Here is a 23,031-nt window from a genome sequence, read left to right as displayed (position 1 = left end):
TAAACCAGTTGGAACAGGTAAGATATGCTACCGTATCTGAAGCTGATTTCCCCAATTTACACATAAACTTGATATTAGCACGTTGTTCAAACTGCGACATTGCGTCGAATGGCTATTCACACGTCTAACTCAAACGGTAAAAACAACACTACACGCTGAAACCAATCCAGACCTGTTTTAACTGGTCTGCTGACGTGCTGTGCTCCCTCTAAATAAATATATATATATATATATATATATATATATATATATATATATATATATATACATATACAGTGTTATGAGCATTGGGAGCATTTCATGGGCACAAGGGAAGGAAAACAAATGTGTAAGTGTTTAAATGTTGCACAGTCACTATCCACATATCACTTTCTATCCCCAGAGTGGAGAAGAAACCACCTGAGGTGTCTGGTGCTGCTTACGCTTCCACGTCACAAGCCCTTGACCCTATATTTAAAGAGAAATTCCACTGGAAGTCAATATTCATTATCATACTAGGCCTGAGGAGGACAGATCTCCCAGCCAGGGAATTCATAATTAATTATGTGAAGAGGGTGTATAGACTCTACTGCACTGTATATTCTTTATTTCCTTTTACTCGGTCCAAGGACTGCTTAGAAACTGAAAGAGGATTCCCCTTAGACCCCAAGTCTTTCTCTGTTTGCCTTATTTTCCTATACTTGCTGCAAGAATAGGAGAATTAAATGGAAATGATGAAGGGTTGGGGACCAGGCGGTGTACCCTGTTTATTGCAACAAAGTGAAGAAAAAATAAAAAGTCAAAGCAACAAAAAAGAATTGCAGAAGTTGCTTGTCCGATGTTGCCACTCATTCCTAGTCTGATTTCCTGTGGTTTCTTGGAGCTCTGTGCTCCTTCGAATGTGGTTCACGAATGAATGCTGACTTCCAGGACCTCTGCTCTATAAATAGCCTGTAGTGGCAAAACTAGAAGTGACATCATTGTCATCCAGGCTGGGGGTGAAAGAGAAGAGACTGTTAAGTGATTGTGTTTCCCCTGACGCCAACTTACCTACAATTCCTTTGTGGATGCTCCCAGTTTGCATGTGTGTGATAATATATACAGTATATTATCACACACATATATATTGATATATATATTTACTCAGCGACCCACTGTATATACATATTGAGGAAAATGGACATTGATACTCTGTGAGGGTATTATCCAATCTTGGTTTTAGTTTCTTTTGTTAACAATAAAAAGGTAAGACATAAAATCAGTAGAAGTGGACAACTCATCACATCAGTTATGGTGAACATCAAAGAATGTCAAACATCTAACACAATATCTGCAGTCATGTCTGAGTAAGTAAAATACAGATCCTTAACTGCAGTTTATTTGTTCTCCTTTTTCCTGAACAGAAGCTGAACGAGAGTACTGTTTCAACAACTGCTGGACTCTGAGTGGGTAATTTGCATGTGAAAGGGTGGCATGGCTACCCCAGATGCTGCAGAGTTAATTGCCTCCAGTTTTTATAATGTATTGGCACAAGTTGGTAGCAGAAGGGATATAAACTCCCAGAGGCATGACAGGACCATCCAGAAGGAAAACGGACAGGTAAGATCAGCATGGCCAATGACAGACTGCAGAACAGCAAGTTATAAAATATACCCCACTCTGATTTTAAGTGTGACATGCCAAACCATTAGCAGCTGTCAATCTCACCTTAACCTTCCCTCCTTACTACCAATCTGACAACTTAGTAGAAACATCTAACATTTGACTGGTGATTAGAAAAACTGTGTTGAGTAGCACAGTGGTCCAGACTTATCTTCAGTAATGAACTTTGCTTCTATTTAGGAGAGAGTGATAAGTGACACTGTATCTATGGAAGGTCTGGAGAAACTTCCATTACAGAGTCCACTGTCATGAGAAGTCAAGCCAAATGACACATTTTATTGGCTAACTAAAAAGATTACAATATGCAAGCTTTCGAGGCAACTCAGGCCCATTTTTTAGGCAAGATGAAGGCAATAAAAGGTGTCATTTTGCTTGAATTCTCAATAAATCCATAATGGCTAACACGGTACAACATGTTAGTACTACAGAGCCCACTATCTAAAGGCATACATCACCAGTGTCTACCACTACAGTTTACGAGAGAAGATCCCAGTTAGTTATGATTGTGGGCATCCATGTCTATGAGGTAATTAACCATTTCATTCATGGGTATGATCTAAAACTGAGGTTTTCCAGCAGGATAACGCACACTGCTGCCATTACTAGAGAAGCTCATCTAATCAAGGGAATTTCCGGCTAGCCTACCTACTCACACCTAATCAGACTCCAACCAAAAACATTGGAGTCTTTTTAAAAGATCAGCTAGATTCTGCCCCTTGCCCAGCCATAACTTACCTCAGCTGTTAGGGATCAATAAACAGGACGCTCAATAGAGTTGTACTCCAATATTCGCTGATTCAATGCCATATCATTGAAATACTACTAGACATAATTGCATAACTCTTACAAGGCAGATGTTGACTTACAGTAGTGTCTTCAGACAGCAGCTACACAAACGCATTCAGCAATATGATCAGCTCTGGACCAATCAGCTGAGGCTGGTACATCACTTTCATTTTTGATCTCCAGATTACTTGCTTCAAAATGGATGTACGAGAAGTCAGAGTCTGATTCAGCATTCAGCAGTATTTTTGCTTTGCACACTCGCTTCGCTCTTTACCAGATTCGCCTTTAGCTCCGACAGCTAGTGCCTGCGTGAAGAACTCTTCGGCAGCCAGCAGAAGTACACAGCAGAGTTAAGAGTTAATGACTTGTTTGAAAAGCTGTTCTCAGAGACCTTTGATTTTAATTACATTTTCCAAATTTTGGTGGTCTTGAAGGATGTCTTCATGGTATTACAACTTCCATTTTTGTCATTGTGTGTTTATATGAATTGTAGCTTGCCGGTACTGATCTAATTGAGTCTTCCTGTTAACTTTGCTGTTTTTAGGTAGGATGGCTCACTGTTGCCACACAATTTCCGTAGCAGGCTGGCTGATTTCACAGGCTTCCCTGTGGGTTGTGTTGAAGCTGCTCATACTGTTTGCGACTCATTGCTGATGCCATCCCCAGGCAGGTACGACTTGTCAGAACCTTTAGAGTTTATACAGAATAACATAACAACTGCAAAGCTACTTAATCCAATTTAGGGTTGGGAGGCCTGAGCAATCTCAGATGTATTGACCACAAGCCTGGATGGCATAGCTGTCCATCACATGGCCTACACTTGCAGACTCACTCAGCCAATTTAGAGTTGCCAATCCACCTACCTCACGCATCTTTGGGAATGTGGGAAGAAAACTTGGGCAGAGTAGGAAATACATTTTGCTACCACTACCTGATTTTATAAACAATGGATAAATAAAGCAAAATGTACAAAGCAACCTTTTACTTCATTAGAAAGATGAAAGAGACTAATTTCTTTAATAGTTACATTCCGTTTTCTTTTCTTTTTGATCAAAAAATATCACAAGCAATAAGCAGTATATTGATCTAATTGTTTTGATCTGTCCCAGATTCAGCTATGATCTAAAACCACTCCTCAGCCACGAGGGCACCACAGCATCAGACAGCCTGACGGAACTGAAGCAGCACATGTCGCTGGTCACATGGAATTACACGATTGACATGGTCACAGATGGTAGGAACCGAGGTGGATGGAGTTGGAGGAAGCATCAAACAAGAAAGGGGTGCGATTACGATAAGTGGATGGGGACAGAGCAGGGAAGAACAACATTGAAAAGTCATGACTGTTGTACAGGGGTCCTTAAGTTCCACCCTGGAGGGCTGCTGTAGCTGCATATTTTTGTTCTAACTCCTGTGCTTAACTACAGGGTGTGCACAAAGTCCGTATACCCCTATCTTTAGGAGCAATTACAGGAATAATCATGACAAATTGGTTCCTGTGGACATCAGCCCAAGTCTTCCCGGTATTTCGAGGTGTGTTTCCGACATCCCATCTGGTGCTGACACCTGCTACCGCTCAAGAAATCGCAACAACGTGGCGGTCATTCCAAGACAAAGCAATGGGTGACACGAGTGTTTTCACACTCGAGGAGCGCTTGGTGGCCACTGTGTGGGTTCATGAGCGGCCTGTTACTGGGAAATCGATCAAAAATGTCATGGATGACTTTGTTGTGCGTTTTGGGAAGGCATCGCCGACAAAGAGGACGTTGTTGCAGTGGGAGAAGAAGGCTTTTGCAACAGGCAGCGTCCGAGATGAGCCACTAAGTGGAAGACCATCCACAAGGCATGAAACGTGTGCAGATGTGGCAGACTCTGTTCAACGATCCCCAGTGAAATCCACTCATAAACGTGCTGCTGAGTTGCAATTAGCGGAATCGACATTGCGAAAACACATCAAACAGGACTTGCAAATGAAATGTTGGCGTCCATTGCATGTTAACGAGTTATCAGATGCCGACTTGGCCAGACGTCAGGAAGCTTGTGATATGACGCTGCACCAATTTCCAACAAATGCTGAAAAGGAAAAGGTTATGTTCTCTGACAAGTGCGCGATTTAAAATGTGTGTTTTTTCTGGGGAAAAGAAAATCCACATTTCTTTGAAGAAATTGAGCATAACCCACCACACGTGATCATCTGAAACATGCGGTTCGCGCAGCGTTCCAGAAAGTCACCCTGCAAATGTTGCAGAACATGAGCAGGAGAACCTGGCAGGCAGCGCATTCGGCTGTGCAGAGATCATGGAGGGACCCATACAGATGTTTTGGATTCCTAAGAGGTAACTTTTAGCTTTCAAAATCCTCCAAAAGATAGGGCTATATGGACTTTGTGCGCACCCTGTAGAATCCAATCCTTACCAACAATCAAACTTTGGTATTCAATTTTTTGGCTTTTTGTGTTTCCATTCTGCCATGTCATATCATTTTCATATGGTTGATTTCTCTTCAGGGAATATTCTCCAAATTATTTGTAAATCCTTCATTTTTGTTTGTCTTCCAATTCTTTCCTAATATTTTATTAAGTCAGATACTTCATGATAAATCATCCCCAACTGTAACTGGGACCAAGGTAGATCAGTCTTTTTCTGCTTCAGTCCTAGGAGCCCACTGTGGCTGCTGGTTTTTGTCCCAACTACTTTAACAAGCAGTGAGTCGTCTAACTGATCTTATTATTTAACTAACTGGCCATTTTACTTCTCTTCTGGCCTCAGAAAAGCACAGTACTGTCAAATTTACATTTATAGAAAGCCTTGCATTTTTGCAATAGTACTAAAAGTTTAACTGTTGTATTGCTTTCCTATTAATTAATCTTTTTTCTCCCTTAATTGTAATCTAAGGGCCATGACTTTTCCAGATTTTTCAGTCACAGACTTTATTTACATCATTTTAGTAAATTGAAGACAGTTGTTGGACTTTCCTATGACCACCAGTCATATAATTTGACCCACCCAGTGACGCACTCCAACTAGTCAAACAGGTTTGGTTTTGTCTTAAGTCGCAGGGGTGGGCTCTGTGTGCATGAAAGCTGACGACCAATCAGTGCTCACCTTGAAGTACGATGTATGTGATGCATCAACAAAGAATATGGAAAAGCGGATGTTTTGGACCTCACAAACAGAAGAGTGGCTCATCTGTCTGATGTCTCAAGGCAGAATGGAAAAAGAAAAAAGGCTAAGATTGCGTCTGAATTCACTCTACCTATAATCATGTTGTAAGGGTGCTGCCTTTGTCAGACGCCACGTTATTAGCTATCAGAAAAGAGACAAACTTTTTTGGCAAATGTGAAATTATGCTGGAAAGCTGTCCCGTAGTCATCTAATTTGAAATACCCTGCAATTCCTAGTCATGTAATCCCACATCCTCAGGTGATGAGAACAGCAACAGCAGTTGTCAAGTTTACAATGTCTTCTGACTAGAAGTCGTGTAAGGCGACAGTGACAATTAATGTGGAGCAGAGGAGACGCAAAGGCAAACGATTCTGAAAGGCTGCACTTATACTACTACTACTTATAGCTGGCGTGCTTATCAGTAAATAAACAGGATGTCAAGAAATGCAGAGTGAATCTCATGGGGATAATGATGATGGTGAAAATCTTAAAACTTAAGATAAAAAAACATTAAGTGAATCACAAGTAATTTATATATGCATAATGGTTGTTACAATGCAATGAAATTTAACAAAGCCAGTTTCTTAATTTATAAATTGACTCGAAAACACAAACTAATATAATACGCTACCATGGCTGTTCGTTTGTCTGTCCAGGATTTTAAATCACCTGTAGCATGCAAACCGTTTGACCCATTGACCTGAAATTTGGTTCAAATATACTACGTGATGTCTAGGTGATGATTGACCTCCAAGGTTATTCCTCTTTTTAATTTTATTTTTACTGTAGAATCAACTCTCAGCAGTGGCCTGCAGGGCAGCCGTGCGGCACATGCGTACAGATGGCGTTCTCATCCCTACCACGTCACTTCCCCTACCTCTTCATATCTTAAATCATTCTTGAGGAAGATTGAAGACTTAAGTGCCAGCTTAAGTGAAAAATTAAGGAAAATGTACTAAGTAATTGCAACATAAAAACTGACTTGATCAGTTTTAACGTGAAAAGATGTCGACGGAAGAAGAGAAGAAGCGGGCCACTAAGGTGGAGAAAAGAAGAGCTGCTCAGAAAGCAGTAAGCACATCAACCTCTGAGCAAACGAATACTAAACAGAGACAGAGAAAGAATATAAAAGCTATGAATGCTCAAGTCAAGTGTATTCTCTGCACCTTATCATGCAGTGCGCTGTTACTGGTATATGTATAATGCTTGTTACAATGCAATCACATTTATCAAAGCCAGTTTCTTAATTTATAAATTGACTCGAAAACACAAACTAGGGAATAACAGCTCCTTCAATTAAGGTAGCAGAAGCGAGTTGAGATAAAAACCTGCAGCCCCAGGGGTGTCCCATCCAGAACTTGAAAACCACGGAGTTAGATGGAGGGCTGCTGGTCCTTTTGTCATTTGCACCTTATTGTTAATGGACAGCTGGTTAAGAAAATAGAAGCAATTAAAAACAGAGAGCAAGCTGTTCAAGAGTAAAACAAGCAATTAGGGGTTTAGAAATTTTAACAAGCAAGTTAAATAAAATAACACAAAAATCTGTTCCTTGAGCGATAATTACTTCAGCAGCAATGGCCGGCTTTAAATTAAGGAACTGTATTAGAACAAAAACCTGCAGCCCATGGCACTTGAGAACCCCTGCCACAGGATATGGCACGTCATGGGTGTATTCAGCACTATCAGTAGCATAGCCCTGTAGGGTTTATTACATGAGTTACGGTGAAGGAGAATGCAGTTGGGAGAGCGTGCAGGCGTAAAAAGCTGTGAAGGAAGCATTCATAATGGTTTTCTTTTTGTTCATTAATTGTGTTCTACACATTGTGAATCAGGTCCACGTACTCACGCATGACAAACCTAATGAAGCATAAGTTACTGTTAGAAAGAATGTCAGATTATGGGCACCATGGCAGTACTTCTGGACCCTAAGTTCATTGCATAGTGCGGATGTTGAGCAGCACCCTGGCTGTTATAAATAAATGGCCATTTAACAGATTGATGTCTTCGAGCGATTACATCAGTCATCTAAATGGGAATATTTATCTGTAACAACCGGGACATCTTTAGCAATTTAAAAGTCACTTTGTTCTGTGTCACCTGGCAGACCACTTTACTCGAGATTGTGAAATACAGGTGAGCCATAGACCACACTATGAGGACCACTGAAACAAGTTTGCTAGTGTATATTAATAATCCATTCATATGCAGTAATCAGAAAGATTAGTTCTCACTCACCATGCATGTGGCATTTTGTCACTCGGGGACAGAAAGTCTCGCGTGTTTTGTTTTTTTCCTTCCCTTTGATGAAACCTCCAGCAGCACTGGCACCATTGGGAGGGAAAGCTTGTTAAGCCTCACAATAGCGTTGAGATATTTTATCAACATGCACTTCTTTTTTAGATGATATAACTTCCATGTTTCAGTGATTAGTAGACCAGCCTGTTTAATAGTAATGAGCATCGTGTTGGTGGCGGTAGCAGTGGTGTTATGGTGGACTGTGTTTGTCGCATGTTTTGCAGTAGCAAGTCATACACAAGGTGTCCATTTTGTGAACACCAGTGTTGCAAAGGTGAAACAGTAAGCAATGGCATATAACATTAGAAGGAAGTTTCAGTGCAGTAGTAAATTATTACTCCTACTTTATGTCACATGAATGGCATTTTTTGAATCTGCCTTTTGCCCATTGTCCCTGATTAATTCTGATGTTGACTTGGTGAACTCCACATGGACATTTACTGGCAGTTTCAAACTCAGCACTCTGGTTTCTTGGGTAAGTAGCATCAATAACCAAAATATATCGGGACATTTCACTCAACCACAATAAAGAAGCTGAATGGGGATCACAGGGAAGGAAACTGAGACCCCCAAATACCTCAGAGCCGAACGGGAATCAGAAGTGAATGGAACAAGACACACCCAGGGAGGAACAATGAGTGAACGTAGAGGGTAACGCTTCTCAAAATGTCAGAAAAGATAGAAAAGGCAACCGCCCTCTCCAGTTATGTAACATCCATTGAGGATGAAACTAAGAAGGAACATAGGAAGGGCAGGTTACCTATGAACGTCGTCATGGATGGAACACAACCTGTGAAAAACGTGTGCTTTAAATAAAGTCCTAACTAAGGAGAGACATTAGAATTGTTAATTGTCATCGATGTAAGGTAAAAGAGTCCCCATACTCTGTTACCTGGGGTATGTCACTTTGGCCTAATAAATGCTCTCCAACATGGCGAGAATTAGATATCTGATGCAACATTTCATCTCTTTGTTGGCTGAGTATATATATATTGAAGAGGGAAGCACTCGTTTCACTTTCATAAGATGCTTTCGCTGCAAGAAAACACACATTTGCATGACTTTAACTGGCTTTGATGCCAGCGCAATACTGCGCCGGTGCTACCGAACATCTCACCACTCACATTATTAAAGGTCTTTATAAGCGGCCATTTCTGTAATGCAAGAAGTCTTTCTCTGGCTGGGGTTTTCTGTCATTCTGATTGCTGCCGACGAAGGACGTTTACTCATCCTGCTGCATTAGGCAAATTCTGACTTCTTTGAATGTGACTAATCAGGAGAGGGGTGACCATTCTCCCCCAAAATTGCCAAGCTATCCTTTATGTTTTTATGACCTAGGAACATGCTGGGCTTGCTTACAGTAAGACGACCTGGATTCTGTTTTGGAGAAAAGGCAGTGTGGTCTACCCTGTTCATTTTGTGATGAACTGAATGAAAGACTCACCCGGAGTAATGGTATATAAAGTCATTGACAGAACGATGGATGGATAGCTAGAATACTCCATTCATTGTATGAATTATGCCAGTATTTTAACAGGCTCTGTGAGTCCACGGGCTGAGAGGCGATGCATCAAGGACATTCATTCAAAAGCCTTAGCAGACTCTTGAGCTAAAACAATGTCTCTCAAGCTCATCAGGATAATTGTCTGCTTTTGACCGGGCTTGTGGAAGAGCTTAAGCCACAGGTTTAAGTTCCAGGGTGACAGCAAACTGTGCGGTTTTAAAAAAGAACCCACTGCCATGCTCTTCCTTCAATACACAAAGGCACTGTTACTACGTTTCTCAGTAATAACATTATTTCTATGTACAATATTTTATTAAACACTAATATTCCAATCAAATAATTTTTTGCAACTGGCCATTTTTAAAGTTGTATATTGAAGTACACACATGGAGATTCAACATAAATGATTAGCTTCAAAAAGATTTAAAGAGGAGGTGATGTCTGCGACAAAAAAAACAAGACACTTGGCAACCCTTATAATCATAGCCACCAAGGCAGGGTAGTGTTGCCAGTCACTATTTGAGCGGATGGAACCTTGTGACCCTATACGAATATAACGAGAACATAAGGCATTCGAGCCCAGATTTAAACCTGGGACGCACAAGTTCTAAGAACAAGGCCATTTTGCAATAACGTAATATCTTCAAGAAATGCACTTCCGACAAAAATCTAGAGCTATATGTTAATACAAAGTGTATGTATGTGTGTGTGTGTGTGTCTAAGACATACTGTATATAAATACACAAAGCCACACACGCCTATCGTATATATGTACATGTTATATGGCCATTGACATTTTTAACAATTCGTCTTCAGTCTGTGATTAGAAAATGATTCGCTTCACTTTGTTCCTCTTGGATTTGTTCCAAATTCATTTCTATTTACAAGATCACATTGGCTTTACACTAGACAAAGAGTGGCTTTGTCTCTCTGATATTTGATCAGTTATGCTGAAGGCTGGTGATGTACTGTAGATGTAGAAAATAGCGCTTGAAGAGCCTGTACTGGCTTGGGTGAAAATGTGCTTCAATAGCCAATGCACCGCCCAACATTGGTCTGAAAAATCGCAAAATCCTCTGTTGTCGTCCACAACATGCTGCTTTGAACGTTAGTCCAAAGCAAGCAAAGGCTGAGTGTTGTCGTCATCTCGTTCTTCATGTCTCAAAGTCCCTGGCTCTACAACAGACTGAGACCTGAAAGAGAAATAAGAAGAAATCAAAGGTTTGGGGTCGTGACTAAGATACACCGAAAAATTTGGCTTTTTACAGATGCTCTTCAAATAAATAAATAAATTGTTATATACACACACACACACTATGGTCTGAACACACATGAAAAAGACTGAAAAGAAAGAAAAACTTCTGACTTGGCAGTCACAGTGAAGCATTATGCAGACATATTGCTGTAGCAGAATTTCTTGGTAACGTTATGCTGAATGATTTGCTGGCTGAAAGTCCTCAGTGTTAGGGTGTCAGACCAGGATTATCCATAATGGCACTCACTTTTGTTTTAATTCTCCCTATGTGCTACTACCTTCAGGAGGTCCAGAATGTGCCCTTTCAATTATCTTGTTAATTCGGTAGGCCTCTCTTGAAGTGATGTTACCAACCCAGCACACCACACTGGCCATCACAGAGTTGTAGAAGTGAGCTATGAAGGATGTCACTTCCCCCATTAAAAAACTCGGACTCTTAAGAAAAAAGAGCCAGTTCTGTCCTTTCCTATATAATTCCTCTGTTTTCCAAGACCAGTTCATACTGTCACTGAATTTGGTTCCCCAAGTACCTATAGGAGTAGACTACCTCAACATCTACTCCCTCAACAGTGATCAGACATAGAGACTCTTAAGTGAGGCCAAAGTCATTAACCAGTTCCTTGGCTTTGCTGATGATTATTTAGCTGCAGACATTTCTTTGTGGACCAAGAAACAAAGTTCTCCACCTGACTCTTATACTCTGTCTTCCCCTTATCAGTACATCCCATAAGAGCAGAATCACCTGAGAATTTCTGCAAGTGATGTAACCTGGTGTGATATTAATAGTCTGAGGTGTACAGAGTGAAGAGACAGGATTGTTCCTTGTGGTGCTCCAGTCCTTGAGTCTCACAACCTACAGTCAGCCTGACAGACAGTCCATTATCTAGGACAGTAGAAGGTCCTGGAATTGTGAAGAAGGCAGAAAGTAACAAGTCAATTTTCAACCACTAGTTATGTCAATGATAAGATAGCTTTAGCAACACTATAGTAATACTGGGGATGCTGTCATAGAGTAACAGCCTCATTTCTTTATGGCATGGATTCCACAAGATATTGGAAACCTGTTTGAGATGACTTTTACTTTGTGACATTGTTCATATGATACTGTAAAATAGCATTTAGAAGATGGGTAAATTGTGGCCATGAAGGATTGCACAATTCAACAGAAATACTGAAATATTCCATGGCATTCAAGTGATGATTGATTGGTATTAACAAGTTAAAAAGTGTGCCAAGGCAACATTCCGTACAACATTCCACCACCACCACCAACCTGGACTGTTGAGTACATGGATTCATGCTGTTGGCGCCAAATTCTGACCCCACCATCTGCGTCCCTCAGCAGAAATTGAGATTCATCTGATCTGACCACGTTTTTCTAGTCTTCAGCTGTTCAGTTTTGACGAACCTGTGCCCACTTCAGCCTCAGCGTCCTGTTCTTGGCTGTCAGTAGTGGAACTCGATGTGGTCTTTTGCTGCCTGTCCAGGTTTACGTGTTGTGCATTATGAGATGCTTTTCTGCTCACCACTGTTGCACGGAGTGGTTATCTGAGTTATCGTAGCCTTTCTGTCAGCTCAAACCAGTCTGGCCATTCACCTCGGCTGTCTCTCATCAATAAGGTGTTTCTGCACGTAGAACTGCTGCTCACTGGATTTGGAGTAAACTCTAGAGACAGTTATGTGTGAATACGCCAGGAAATCACCAGTTACAGAAATACTCAAGCCATCCTATCTGGCACCCACAATCATACCGTGTTTGAAATCAGTGAGATCACATTTTTTTTCCTGCTCTGGTGTTTAACATGAATATTAACTGAATTTCTGCGGTGGGTTGGTTCCTGCCTTGTGCCCTGTGTTGGCTGGGATTGGCTCCAACAGACCCGCGTGACCCTGTGTTCGGATTCAGCAGGTTAGATAATGGATGGATGGATTAACTGAATTTCCTGACCGGTATCTGCATTATTTAATTCATTGTGTTGCTAAAATATGATTGGCAGAATAGATAACTGCATGGATAAACAGGTGTACAGATGTTCCTAAGTAAGTGCATAATAATATAATAGACAATTCGTTATTTGCAATGTGCAGCAGGATTTTTTTACGGAAGCAACTGCCATTCTCATTCATGTCTGCACCACCACAGCAGCTATTTGACTTGAAGTTGAGTGTTCCATTAAGTTAGCATCTGAGCTTTATTTAAAAATATAAAACACAATGTTTAAGTATAAATAGGAAAAAAATCGGGAAGTAAAGCAGAACTGTTTTTTTTATTATTATTCTGTCTTTTCTGTTGATGTATAGTATTTCTTTTTTTGTGTTTCATCTTTGCCTGTCTCTAGTATTTCCTTAATCTCTGCAATTCAAACAGCAGTCATCAGCCATGACAGATTTAGTCTTACGAACAGATTTATACAGTGACAGTCACTACTTATATTATGCTATATCATACTCTCTATTCTTCATTGATTGAATGGCATTGTCTTCTGTCTCTTTTTTGAATTTTATGAAAAGTGCTTAGCAAATGAAGTGCAGTATGCAAAAACAATAATTAATACATGTCAGCTACTAAAGCTTATGTTTGAGCAGCCAAATGTAATAAATATTTTCAGCACTGCCAATAAAAAAATAAAAAAACAACAACAATAAAAAAGTGAAGCTTAAAAGTGAACTGCTTGTCAATTATAACAGATTTAAAAAGACACACAAACGATGTCCTACTTCTTTCCTTTCTTCTTACACCTTTCAAAATACAAGTTGTCTCATTGGTGCATTTCTATTTCTACTTCCATGTAAATAAAGTTTGGTTATAGAATCAAAAACTCGCTGTTGAATTAACTTTTGAATTCAGCTTTTATAAGGTTCCAAATGTCAAGAAAAGTTTGTTTAGCAGGGTGTCTACGGAAAATTGAAATTAATTAATTAAAACATCTTAAAATTACAGTTTTAATCGGAAAGTTATGTGCTTTTCTTGAGTCATATAGAGCTCTTAGATTACACATCACAGCAAAGATCAACAAGATCAAGCGGTTTCCAAGATATCCATCCTGATTTCCAAGACCTATGTACAATGGTAACTAACAAAAAATGGACTTCTCTTCTTCATACAAGTTGCCTCAAGTTTGCTGTGTTTCCAGCTTATTGGTTCTGGTCCAGTTTGGCCAAGTACTTATCTCAATATCCTTCAAAAAAGTTTTTAATCTTTGTCCATCAATAACCACCATGGAAACTTTAAATTAACTGGGATTTTTTGCTCCCTTTAGTCAAGGGACCTGGTCTGTTCATTTGCAAAATGTTTGTACGAGTAGTTTTGGAAATGCGTAATTTATTTAAATATATGTGTACACGCACACAGAGACACACACAGGCTTGCACAGTGACATTCATGCACACACACTCAAGAAGTTAGCTGATAGCTTGTTTGCCCTACCAGTGCATATGCTGAATGATGAAGAGAAAGAAATGAACTCACACCCACACGCACACACACACACACACGCACACAGACACACCCACACGCACACACACACGCACACAGACACACCCACACGCACACACACACACACACGCACACAGACACACCCACACGCACACACACACGCACACAGACACACAACAGATCTGTAAAGGTCGATGTGCACATAGACATTAAGCCACCCATGGACCAATCCATCTAACTCTGATGCTTGTTTACTTCATTTGCCCCAATCTGTTTAGTTTTAAATTAAATTTTACTAAAGTTGTTCATATGATTCAATTTCCTGTTCATTTTACTTAATAAATCTTCTCATATAATACGCTACCGTGGCTACCTGTTTGCCTGTCCAGGATATTAAATCACCTGTAGCTCGCAAACAGTTTGACCTATTGACTTGAAATTTTGTATGCATATACTACGTGACATCTACTATCCACATTTGGGGTGATGATTTTTATTATTCTTTTTATTTTTATTTTATTTTATTGTAGAATCAACTCTCGGCAGCGTGGAGCACGGCGACCATGCAGTGCATGCATACGGGCGCCATTCTCATCCCTACCACCTTGCCATCACTTCCCCTACCTCTTCATATCTTACTTAACTCATTCTTGAGGCAGATTGAACACTTAAGTGCCAGCTTAAGTGAAAAATTAAGAAAAATGTATTAACTGCAACACAAAAAATGACTTAATCAGTTTTAACGTGAAAAGAGAAGCAGCAGGCCGCTATGGTGGAGAAAAGAAGAGCTGCTCAGAAAGCAGCAAGTGCATCAACCTCTGAGCAAATGAATGTTAAATGTACAGAGAAAGAGGATGAAAACTATAAATGCTCAAGTCAAGTGTATTCACTGCACGTTATCGTGCAGTCTGCCGTTACTGGTGTACATATACTGCAAGTTACTTGATTCTATGTTATTGTAATGTACAGTGCAATCGGTTGCATTGTATTGTAAGATCTTCCTTGGAATGATTGTTTTGTTCCCCTTTAGTTTGACTATTGTGTAACGAAAGGTGATCAGGTATTGGAAGTATTCCATTTCATTGAATTCATTTTTTTCAAGTCAAGTGATTTTATTGTCATACCATCCATACACCATATTGCAGCATACAGTGGCATGAAATAATATTCCCCAGGACCATGGTGCAATATATATAAACACAGGACAAGACAGGTAAAGAACTTTACTATACTATTAATACATAAATTAAAAATCAATAATAGGTAAGTAAATAGATTGTAATAATTTGAAATAAATACTAATAGTGACAGTGACAAGAGTAACAAATGTACTGCATATAAATTCACTACTAGGGGCAGATCTGAGGGCAGGGGGGCAGCTCAGAGTTGAAAGTCCGCACAGCCAAGGGGGTAGAAGCTGATGTATTAACTGCCAGAACTGGTTTGGATGCTACCGAACCTTCTGCGAGATAGAAGAGGCACAAAGAGACTGTGTGAGCAGTGGACATGCTGTAAAGTTTGCGAATATGACGTTTTACAAAGACATCTTCAATGAAAGACAGAGACAACCCAGTGATCTTTTCTGCAGTGTGCACCATCCATTGTAGGACCTTAACGTCAGAGACACTGCAATTCTCAAACCAGAAAGTGAAGCAGCTGGTTTGAACACTCTTGATGGCGCCCTTGTAAAATTTGGTGAGAACGGGAGGAGCTAGTCTTGCCTTCTTCAGCTGCCACAGGGAGTGGAAACACTGCTGTACCTTCTTGGCTAAGGAGGTGGTACTAACTGACCGATTAATTGTAATTAAAGTCAGCAGCCAAGTGCACACTGTCAAGTTATTTAGGTTTACTGCATCAATGTCTGCCCAGACTTCTAAAAGTCTGATTAAAGAAGACACATGGAACAACTCTTCTTTTTTGTTATTTGATGTTGTTTTAATAATAAACAGGTTGCAATGGCAATAGTAATAACAGGAACAGGAGTAGGATTAGGAGTAGATTGATAACCTTAAATAAACAAAGAAAATACAAGAAAACTCCATTTTTCATTCATACATTTTTTTTGCATACACATACACTCCTTCATTATTTTGAACATGCGCTAGTTACTAAAGATCATCACGATTACGTGATATTGTGAATTAACTTAACTTTTTACATAAATAACAGCCGTCGCTAGTCAGAAACGTTTCACATTAAACAAGGAGATTTTTTTAACATACCATTGATGTCTCCAAAATCAGCTAATACATTGAGCGTCCCAATTCCTCCGTGATGCTTCTTTTTTTTTTCTTTCATCCACAGTTGCCTTCTCCGTACCTTCTTTTTACAACTGAACGACCATGCAGCAGTACGCTGACCCTGATCTCTGGAAGCAGTTTCTAATCCTCTTCACACTCAATCTTTATTCAAATAAATATCCACAACATTGATTGTCTTTTCTTTCTTTTTTTTCCAAATGTATTAAATAACAACGCTTAAGCGCAGCTTAACACACACAAAGGAATTTGGTGCTCTTGACCTATTCAACCACAGAGCTCTTGATGTGCAGTGGGTTGTAGACAGCATGGGCCTTGCTGAAGTCACCAATCATCTCTTTCATCTTGTCCACATTAAGAGACAAATTGTTGCACTTGTAACACCATTCACCTTGGAGAATCACCAGCTAACAGTCACAGTGGAGCAATTTCGTTAGCTTCAACTGCCTGCAGCGACCCATCGCAAGACATTTTGCAAACCGTCCCTAAACCTTTTGCCATTGAATACAATGGTGAGTCATAACCTGAAAGGTGCCAGTCTGTAGCTTAGGATCTATTCTTCCATTCTAGTGTACTGGCTAAGACACTCGAGTTCACGTTTCAAGGCTACCAGTTCAGTTTCTACATCTGAATAGCAGTGTGGCCTTGATTGACTTGCTTAACTTGCCTGCATTCTGTTGGAATGAAAAGCATGCTAATGTTGTAAATTTAAATAGTAGTAATTTCTGTGATGCTGTGTTGATGGTGATGACTTAGTATTATCTTCCTAAGATCAGTAGTCCATGGCTAGTGTCCTTCCCAATAAAGATGAAATATTCTGCTCTTCTTGTCACGTTGTGCCTGTGTCTTGGGCCAGTCAGATCACGTGTTGGCGTTGGGCCCTGGTATATTTCCCTAATCACCAACCTAACCTGTCAAGGTGCTTAATGATTTGTCTGAGTCTGAGTAAGTGTGGGTGAGGATGTGCACTGGTTAGACTAACATCACCTCCAGGACGGAGTCCGGTATCGGACCCTTCAGTCAGCATAACGTTGATTCCTTGAGGTCCTGTTCTAGAAAAGTAGGGTGGGAAAATGGCAGCATTATTTTTCAACCTATTCGTTTTACTTCATCCCATTTAAAACTTATCAGTGACAGAGATTGCAATTGCATAAGTGGCCTCAGGAGACACTGGATGAAAGGCCTATTACTTTTTGTTTATTTATAACTTGTGACAATGTCCCAATTTTGATTGCCGGTTTATCAACAAAACATACACAGTACTACATTTAGGTCGATGACGCCAGGAACACAACAATGTTTCCACAAAACTCACATCTAAAAATCTTCCTGAATTATAATACACATTTAAGTATGAGTCAAATTCTAAAGCTCACTGGACATATACAAAATCTGGTGATGTCTGCTCCCATCCGGCTTCGAGGACACATTTCAATAACAGGAGTAGAGCTTGACCTCCGTGACACTCTCGCCGCAGTAATCTTTTCATTCTGTCATTTGATCCGGATTTACCTCGAACAAGAAGATTTATAGAGTGGACTCAGAGGCTGGCTTACTCCTCTCACATGACTGTAGTTTTGCTAAAGCTCAAATCTGTTTGAACCCCCTGGGTTAGACAATTATTAAAATAAATAGAGATCAAGAGAAAAAAGAAAGCACTGAGCAAATATGTGAGCCATTCACATATTATGCAACGTCAGCACTGTCTTAGCAATTTTTTCATAGGAAGCTGTATGATTATTATCTGCAATTTTATCAAAGCTAGCATCTTTTGTCACTATGTAGTTTATTTAAAATAAAAAAGCTCTGCTGGTAGCAGACAAAACTAAAGATGATGCAACAGTATCAATTTCTTTTAAAATAATCTGCCATACTATCAGTGTCGAAAATGACACAGCCCCTCACAAATGACAAGAATAAAAAAGGAATTACTATTATTATTATTTTGTATCATGGGACAGAATGGCAGTTTTGTGCATATAGTCAGTGCACCAGAGCAATAATCCAACAAATGCACAACGGGGTTTAACTCTTTTTGTTTTTATTGTGTAACCAAGCCCAGAGAAAAACAAACATTTTCATTTAAGTTTACGAGTTTTGAGAGTGTGCTCCCTGAGTAAAAAGATGTTTATTCAGATGTGATTCCCACTTGCAGTGCTGTCTGGGCTGAGGATGTCTTTTTCTGAGAGGATAAAAAAAAAAAAGCCGATTGGCCTTATGGAGACCCAGGGTTTAGTTCACCTTTGCATCACGGTGCAGACTGGCAATGGTTGTGTGAATGCAAGCCAGGCTTTGGGGTTGTCTCTATTGTAGAAAGAACTCGACCTGCGTTCTGGTGACATACAACACCAGGGGCGTCACGAGCCTTGACGTTACCACTTATGATTTTGTCTCCTCTTGTTATTTGAAGTCTCTGATGCTGTGCACATTTTAAATATTTTCACACTTTTAATATCACAGCCTTAAATCTCAAAAAGGAGATCTTTCCCCTGATAATCACCAACAAATTTTACTTTAGGATATCTTCTTTTATTTTATTAGTCCATCCATAATAATAATGATCTGAAGTTTTTACTTTTGATTAGTCAAACCACAGACAATACCGGTGCTTCATTGAAATCCTTTGTTCATTTAGTTCTCATTTGTTAATTTCCATGCCATCAAGTGGCTTACTTTTCCCAAAAATATAAGTCACAATGTTCAACAAATTTTATAAATAAACCTTTGTGTCAGACAATTGTTCCTGCAGAGCAAAGAACAGAGTTAGAAGAACTGATTGATTGTCAGTTGTCTGCTACTTTAAAATAAAAATGTGAACAATACTGAAAGAGTAAACTAAAAATATACTTATATGCTCAAATATATAATAAAGCATCATTCGAAAACTTCGACATTTGGCTAATTATAGCACGTGAATTGCTTGAAAACAAGCCAACAACTAGAGCTGAGAGTGTAAAAATAGACAGGAACTGGCATCAAACAAAGAGCTTAGCAGCCCCCCAAAACCAGAGTGGCACACCCAGACTGAGGGTACATTGACCGACATCACAGATTTGAGCCCAAGAGCCTGAAGGTTTTCATTCAAACTGCTCGGTTAATTAGACGCCAATTCTGGTTGTTACTGAACTTGTTTGTTCCCGCTGTCATTCTGTCATATGCTGTATGTCTTTTCTTTGAAGATTAGATGCATTTTGGCAAGGACAGGCAGTTACAGTATCTAAGCTCGGCTAATTTATTTCAAAATAATACTGAGTCAAACTTTGAAAGTCTCCAACATCCATTAACATTTAGGTAATTTATTCCATGTGTCTATGATTCTGTGTTTGAGTGAAACTTTGTAATGTTTGTGCAGATTCCACTGTTAACAAGTTTCCTTGTATATTTTAGTTGAAGAATTTATAATAGGGCGGCACGGTGGCGCAGTGGTTCACTTCCCGGGTCCTCCCTGCGTGGAGTTTGCATGTTCTCCCCGTGTCTGCGTGGGTTTCCTCCGGGCGCCGGTTTCCTCCCACAATCCAAAGACATGCAGGTTAGGTGGTTTGGCGATTCTAGATTGGCCCTAGTGTGTGCTTGGTGTGTGGGTGTGTTTGTGTGTGTCCTGCGGTGGGTTGGCACCCTGCCCAGGATTGGTTCCTGCCTTGTGCCCTGTGTTGGCTGGGATTGGCTCCGGCAGACCCCCGTGACCCTGTATTCGGATTCAGCGGGTTTGATAATGGATGGATGGATGGAATTTATAATAACAGAGACCCACTGTACTAAGTGCGAAGTGTTACACCTTTACAAATACAAGATGGGAGACACTGTGCTAAATGAAACAACCTGTCGAAAAGGGTTTGTGTTAACACATTTTCATCAACTAAGCAATGCAGGGAAGCTTTTAAAAATAGAAAAATAAAGGTTTTATCATAAAAACTGCTGAATATAAATCAAGGGACGTTATGCTACGACTATAATGCATGAGACCATATCTGGAGTATTGTGTGCAGTTCTTGTCACCACCTACAAGAAAGACATTGCAGCACTTGAAGCTGTACAGAGGAGAGCAACCAAGTACACCTGGGATTTGAGGGGATGTTGTACTCTAAGAGACTGAAAGAATAAAACCTGTTCAGTCTTGAGGAGAGGAGACACACGGGAGTCTTCAAAATTCTCAAAGTCATTGATAAAGTAGATCCAGCAGAATTCTTTCAACCTAATGGTGAATTGCATACTGTCACATGTGTGCGCATGGGGGACAGCTTAAGGGCTCAGATAATTGTAATTTCCCTCCGGAAAACAAGAGTGCCAGAGGACTGACGACCATAACATCTTTGATGTCACTTCCGGTGTCCACCTATCTGGACCCACCTCTTTCTGCCAGGAGCCCACCATCTTGAAGCAGCCTGTTGAAAGACTCGTGTAGATATGATGTTTATTTTCCTCTTTTGATGCATTTATAACCCATGTTTTATTTATATTATACAGGGTTAGCCTTCGAGTGCCCCAAATTTTTATGACTGTCTGCCTTTCCTCATTACAGTACTTGAGGACATCAGTGGAAATTAAGGGCATTTAGGGCTGAAACCAAGAAGCACTTCTTTACTCAAAATGTTATGGGAATTTGGAACAAATTGTTGAGACATGGAGGTGCAGCAGAAAACCTTGACAACATTTAAAAAGTATCTGAAGGAATTTAGAGACAGCTTAGCTATTAGCTAAACAAACAAACTTAATGGACTGAATGGTCTCCTCTCATTTGCCAAATTTCTTCTGTTCTGATCGTTTTTACTTTTTCGTATACAAAGTATAAGGAAAGTATTGTAATCATCCAAAAATTCAACCTGAAGATTTTAATGAATCTCGATGTTTTAGACCTCCCTGAGTCTGATTTACTTTCTCATAGGGAAAGTATTGTAATAATCCAAAAATTCAACCTCGATATTTTAATGAATCTCGATGTTTCAGACCTCCCTGAGTCTGATTTACTTTCTCATAGGGAAAGTATTGTAATCATCCAAAAATTCAACCTCGAGATTTTAATGAATCCAAAAATTCAACCTCGAGATTTTAATGAATCTCGATGTTTTAGACCTCCCTGAGTCTGATTTACTTTCTCATAGGGAAAGTATTTTAATAATCCAAAAATTCAACCACGAGATTTTGATGAATCTCAATGATTTAGACCTCCCTGAGTCTGAAAATACCATTTTTGGAATTATGTATGTGTGTCTCTCTGTCTGTATATGTAAACACGATAACTTGAGTACACTTTGAGTTCAGTCAACCAAATTTTACATACAAGTATTGGTACAAAACGTAGATTTCTATCAACTTTTGAGCTATTTCCACTAACTTGAAGTGGTATGTTTTTTTTATGCAGCTGCAGAGTCCGATGTATTCAACTTTACAATTGTTCAATATATTATTATTTTGATTTGATTTGTTGTTGATGGTTCTTTAATGAACATAATATAATCATTGTCTTGCGGTTTACTCCTCAAATATCCATCCCCATATCCGAGTATACGAGAAAGTCTAGGAGAGACCACTCACGATTTTTATAATTTGATAAACTACAGTTACGTCCTCTGTTAATCTCTGTTTGCTTAAACTGGAAAGGTTCAGCTCCTTCAATATTTCTTCAAAACTCATACCCCTTAGTCTCTAGATATTTCCTGGATATTTTCGAGATCTGCTATGCATTTTTTGTAACAAGGAGATCAAAACTGAACACAGTACTCCAGGTGAGGTCTCCCCAGTGTATTATATAATTTATGCATAACCTCCTTTGACTTGCACTCCACACATTGTGATATATAACCTAACATCCTATTAGCCTTCTTGATCACTTCTGTACACTGTCGAAATTTCCACTATGATGCTTAGGTTCTTTTCATAAGATGTACTTTGGAACTTTCCAAATTGTGTAGTCATATCTAACATTTATACTTCCTACATGTAATGAATATCTTACATTTACTTATCTTAAATTTCATCTGCAACACAAATACTGTAAAGTTTAACGCATTTCTTTTTAATATTATATTTACACATTTACTTTGTGATGTATATACCCAGGTACAAGTGTTATCAAATTAGCTACATTTTGCTGTTTAAAGCTCATTGGAGTGCTGAGTGCCTAATGATCCCAATGGTACTTTAACTTTTGAAAATGTATTATGACAATTGCATTCTGCAAGTCAAGAAAATGTATTATTTGTACTTAACTCAACTATAGCTGCAGACAATTTTAACGAATGTGATTCTTGAACCTAATATAATCCTGTTGTAGTAACACTTGTAAGCACAAAGGGTTTAACCTGAGCTGAGCTTATTGAAGCCGTTTAGCATAATGGATTAACAATAATGCACTGCTGAAGGGAATCCGATCCACTGATTTGATAAGAAACAAGGAGTGAGAAGAACAAACGGAAAAGGAAAGAAAACGAGGAAACAGATCTGTGCATCTTGTACTCTGACAGCAGGTAGCTAGCAGGATTATAATAAATCTTTTTATAAACTCTGGCAGCTTGGCCTACTTGCTTGAATTAAATAATAGTTTATTTCTTTATCACTCTGTAAATTCTATCCCTTATTTACTGAAAAGTCCCCATTCATGAAAAATAACTCAAGTTCCATCAAGCCTTGAGCTCTGCTAGCAGTAAGCACCATATGTGGCATCTTTTGGATATTTATGCATTACTATTTTACTG

At 39.4% G+C, this 23,031-nt stretch overlaps 2 protein-coding genes across 2 annotated transcripts in view; one reads left to right on the top strand and one right to left on the bottom strand.

Moving 5' to 3' along the window:
- Positions 1 to 1,986: 1,986 nt before the first annotated feature.
- Positions 1,987 to 4,544, top strand: LOC120529867. The gene is made up of 2 exons (XM_039754087.1): positions 1,987 to 3,097; positions 3,537 to 4,544. The coding sequence occupies exon 2, from the start codon at positions 3,909 to 3,911 to the stop codon at positions 4,542 to 4,544; it is 636 nt and encodes a 211-aa protein (XP_039610021.1). The 5' UTR covers positions 1,987 to 3,097; positions 3,537 to 3,908.
- A 5,201-nt stretch (positions 4,545 to 9,745) lies between these two features.
- The window catches only part of LOC120530249 (clavesin-1), a 194,665-nt gene continuing 181,379 nt past the window's right edge, over positions 9,746 to 23,031 (bottom strand). Inside the window, exon 6 of the mRNA XM_039754570.1 lies at positions 9,746 to 10,583. Coding sequence (XP_039610504.1) covers positions 10,499 to 10,583 — 85 coding nt within the window. The 3' untranslated portion in view covers positions 9,746 to 10,498. The remainder of the gene's footprint in view (positions 10,584 to 23,031) is intronic.

Source organism: Polypterus senegalus, chromosome 5, assembly GCF_016835505.1.
Source record: "Polypterus senegalus isolate Bchr_013 chromosome 5, ASM1683550v1, whole genome shotgun sequence".
Lineage (NCBI taxonomy): Eukaryota > Metazoa > Chordata > Cladistia > Polypteriformes > Polypteridae > Polypterus > Polypterus senegalus.
This window is presented reverse-complemented; position numbering and strand designations above follow the sequence as displayed.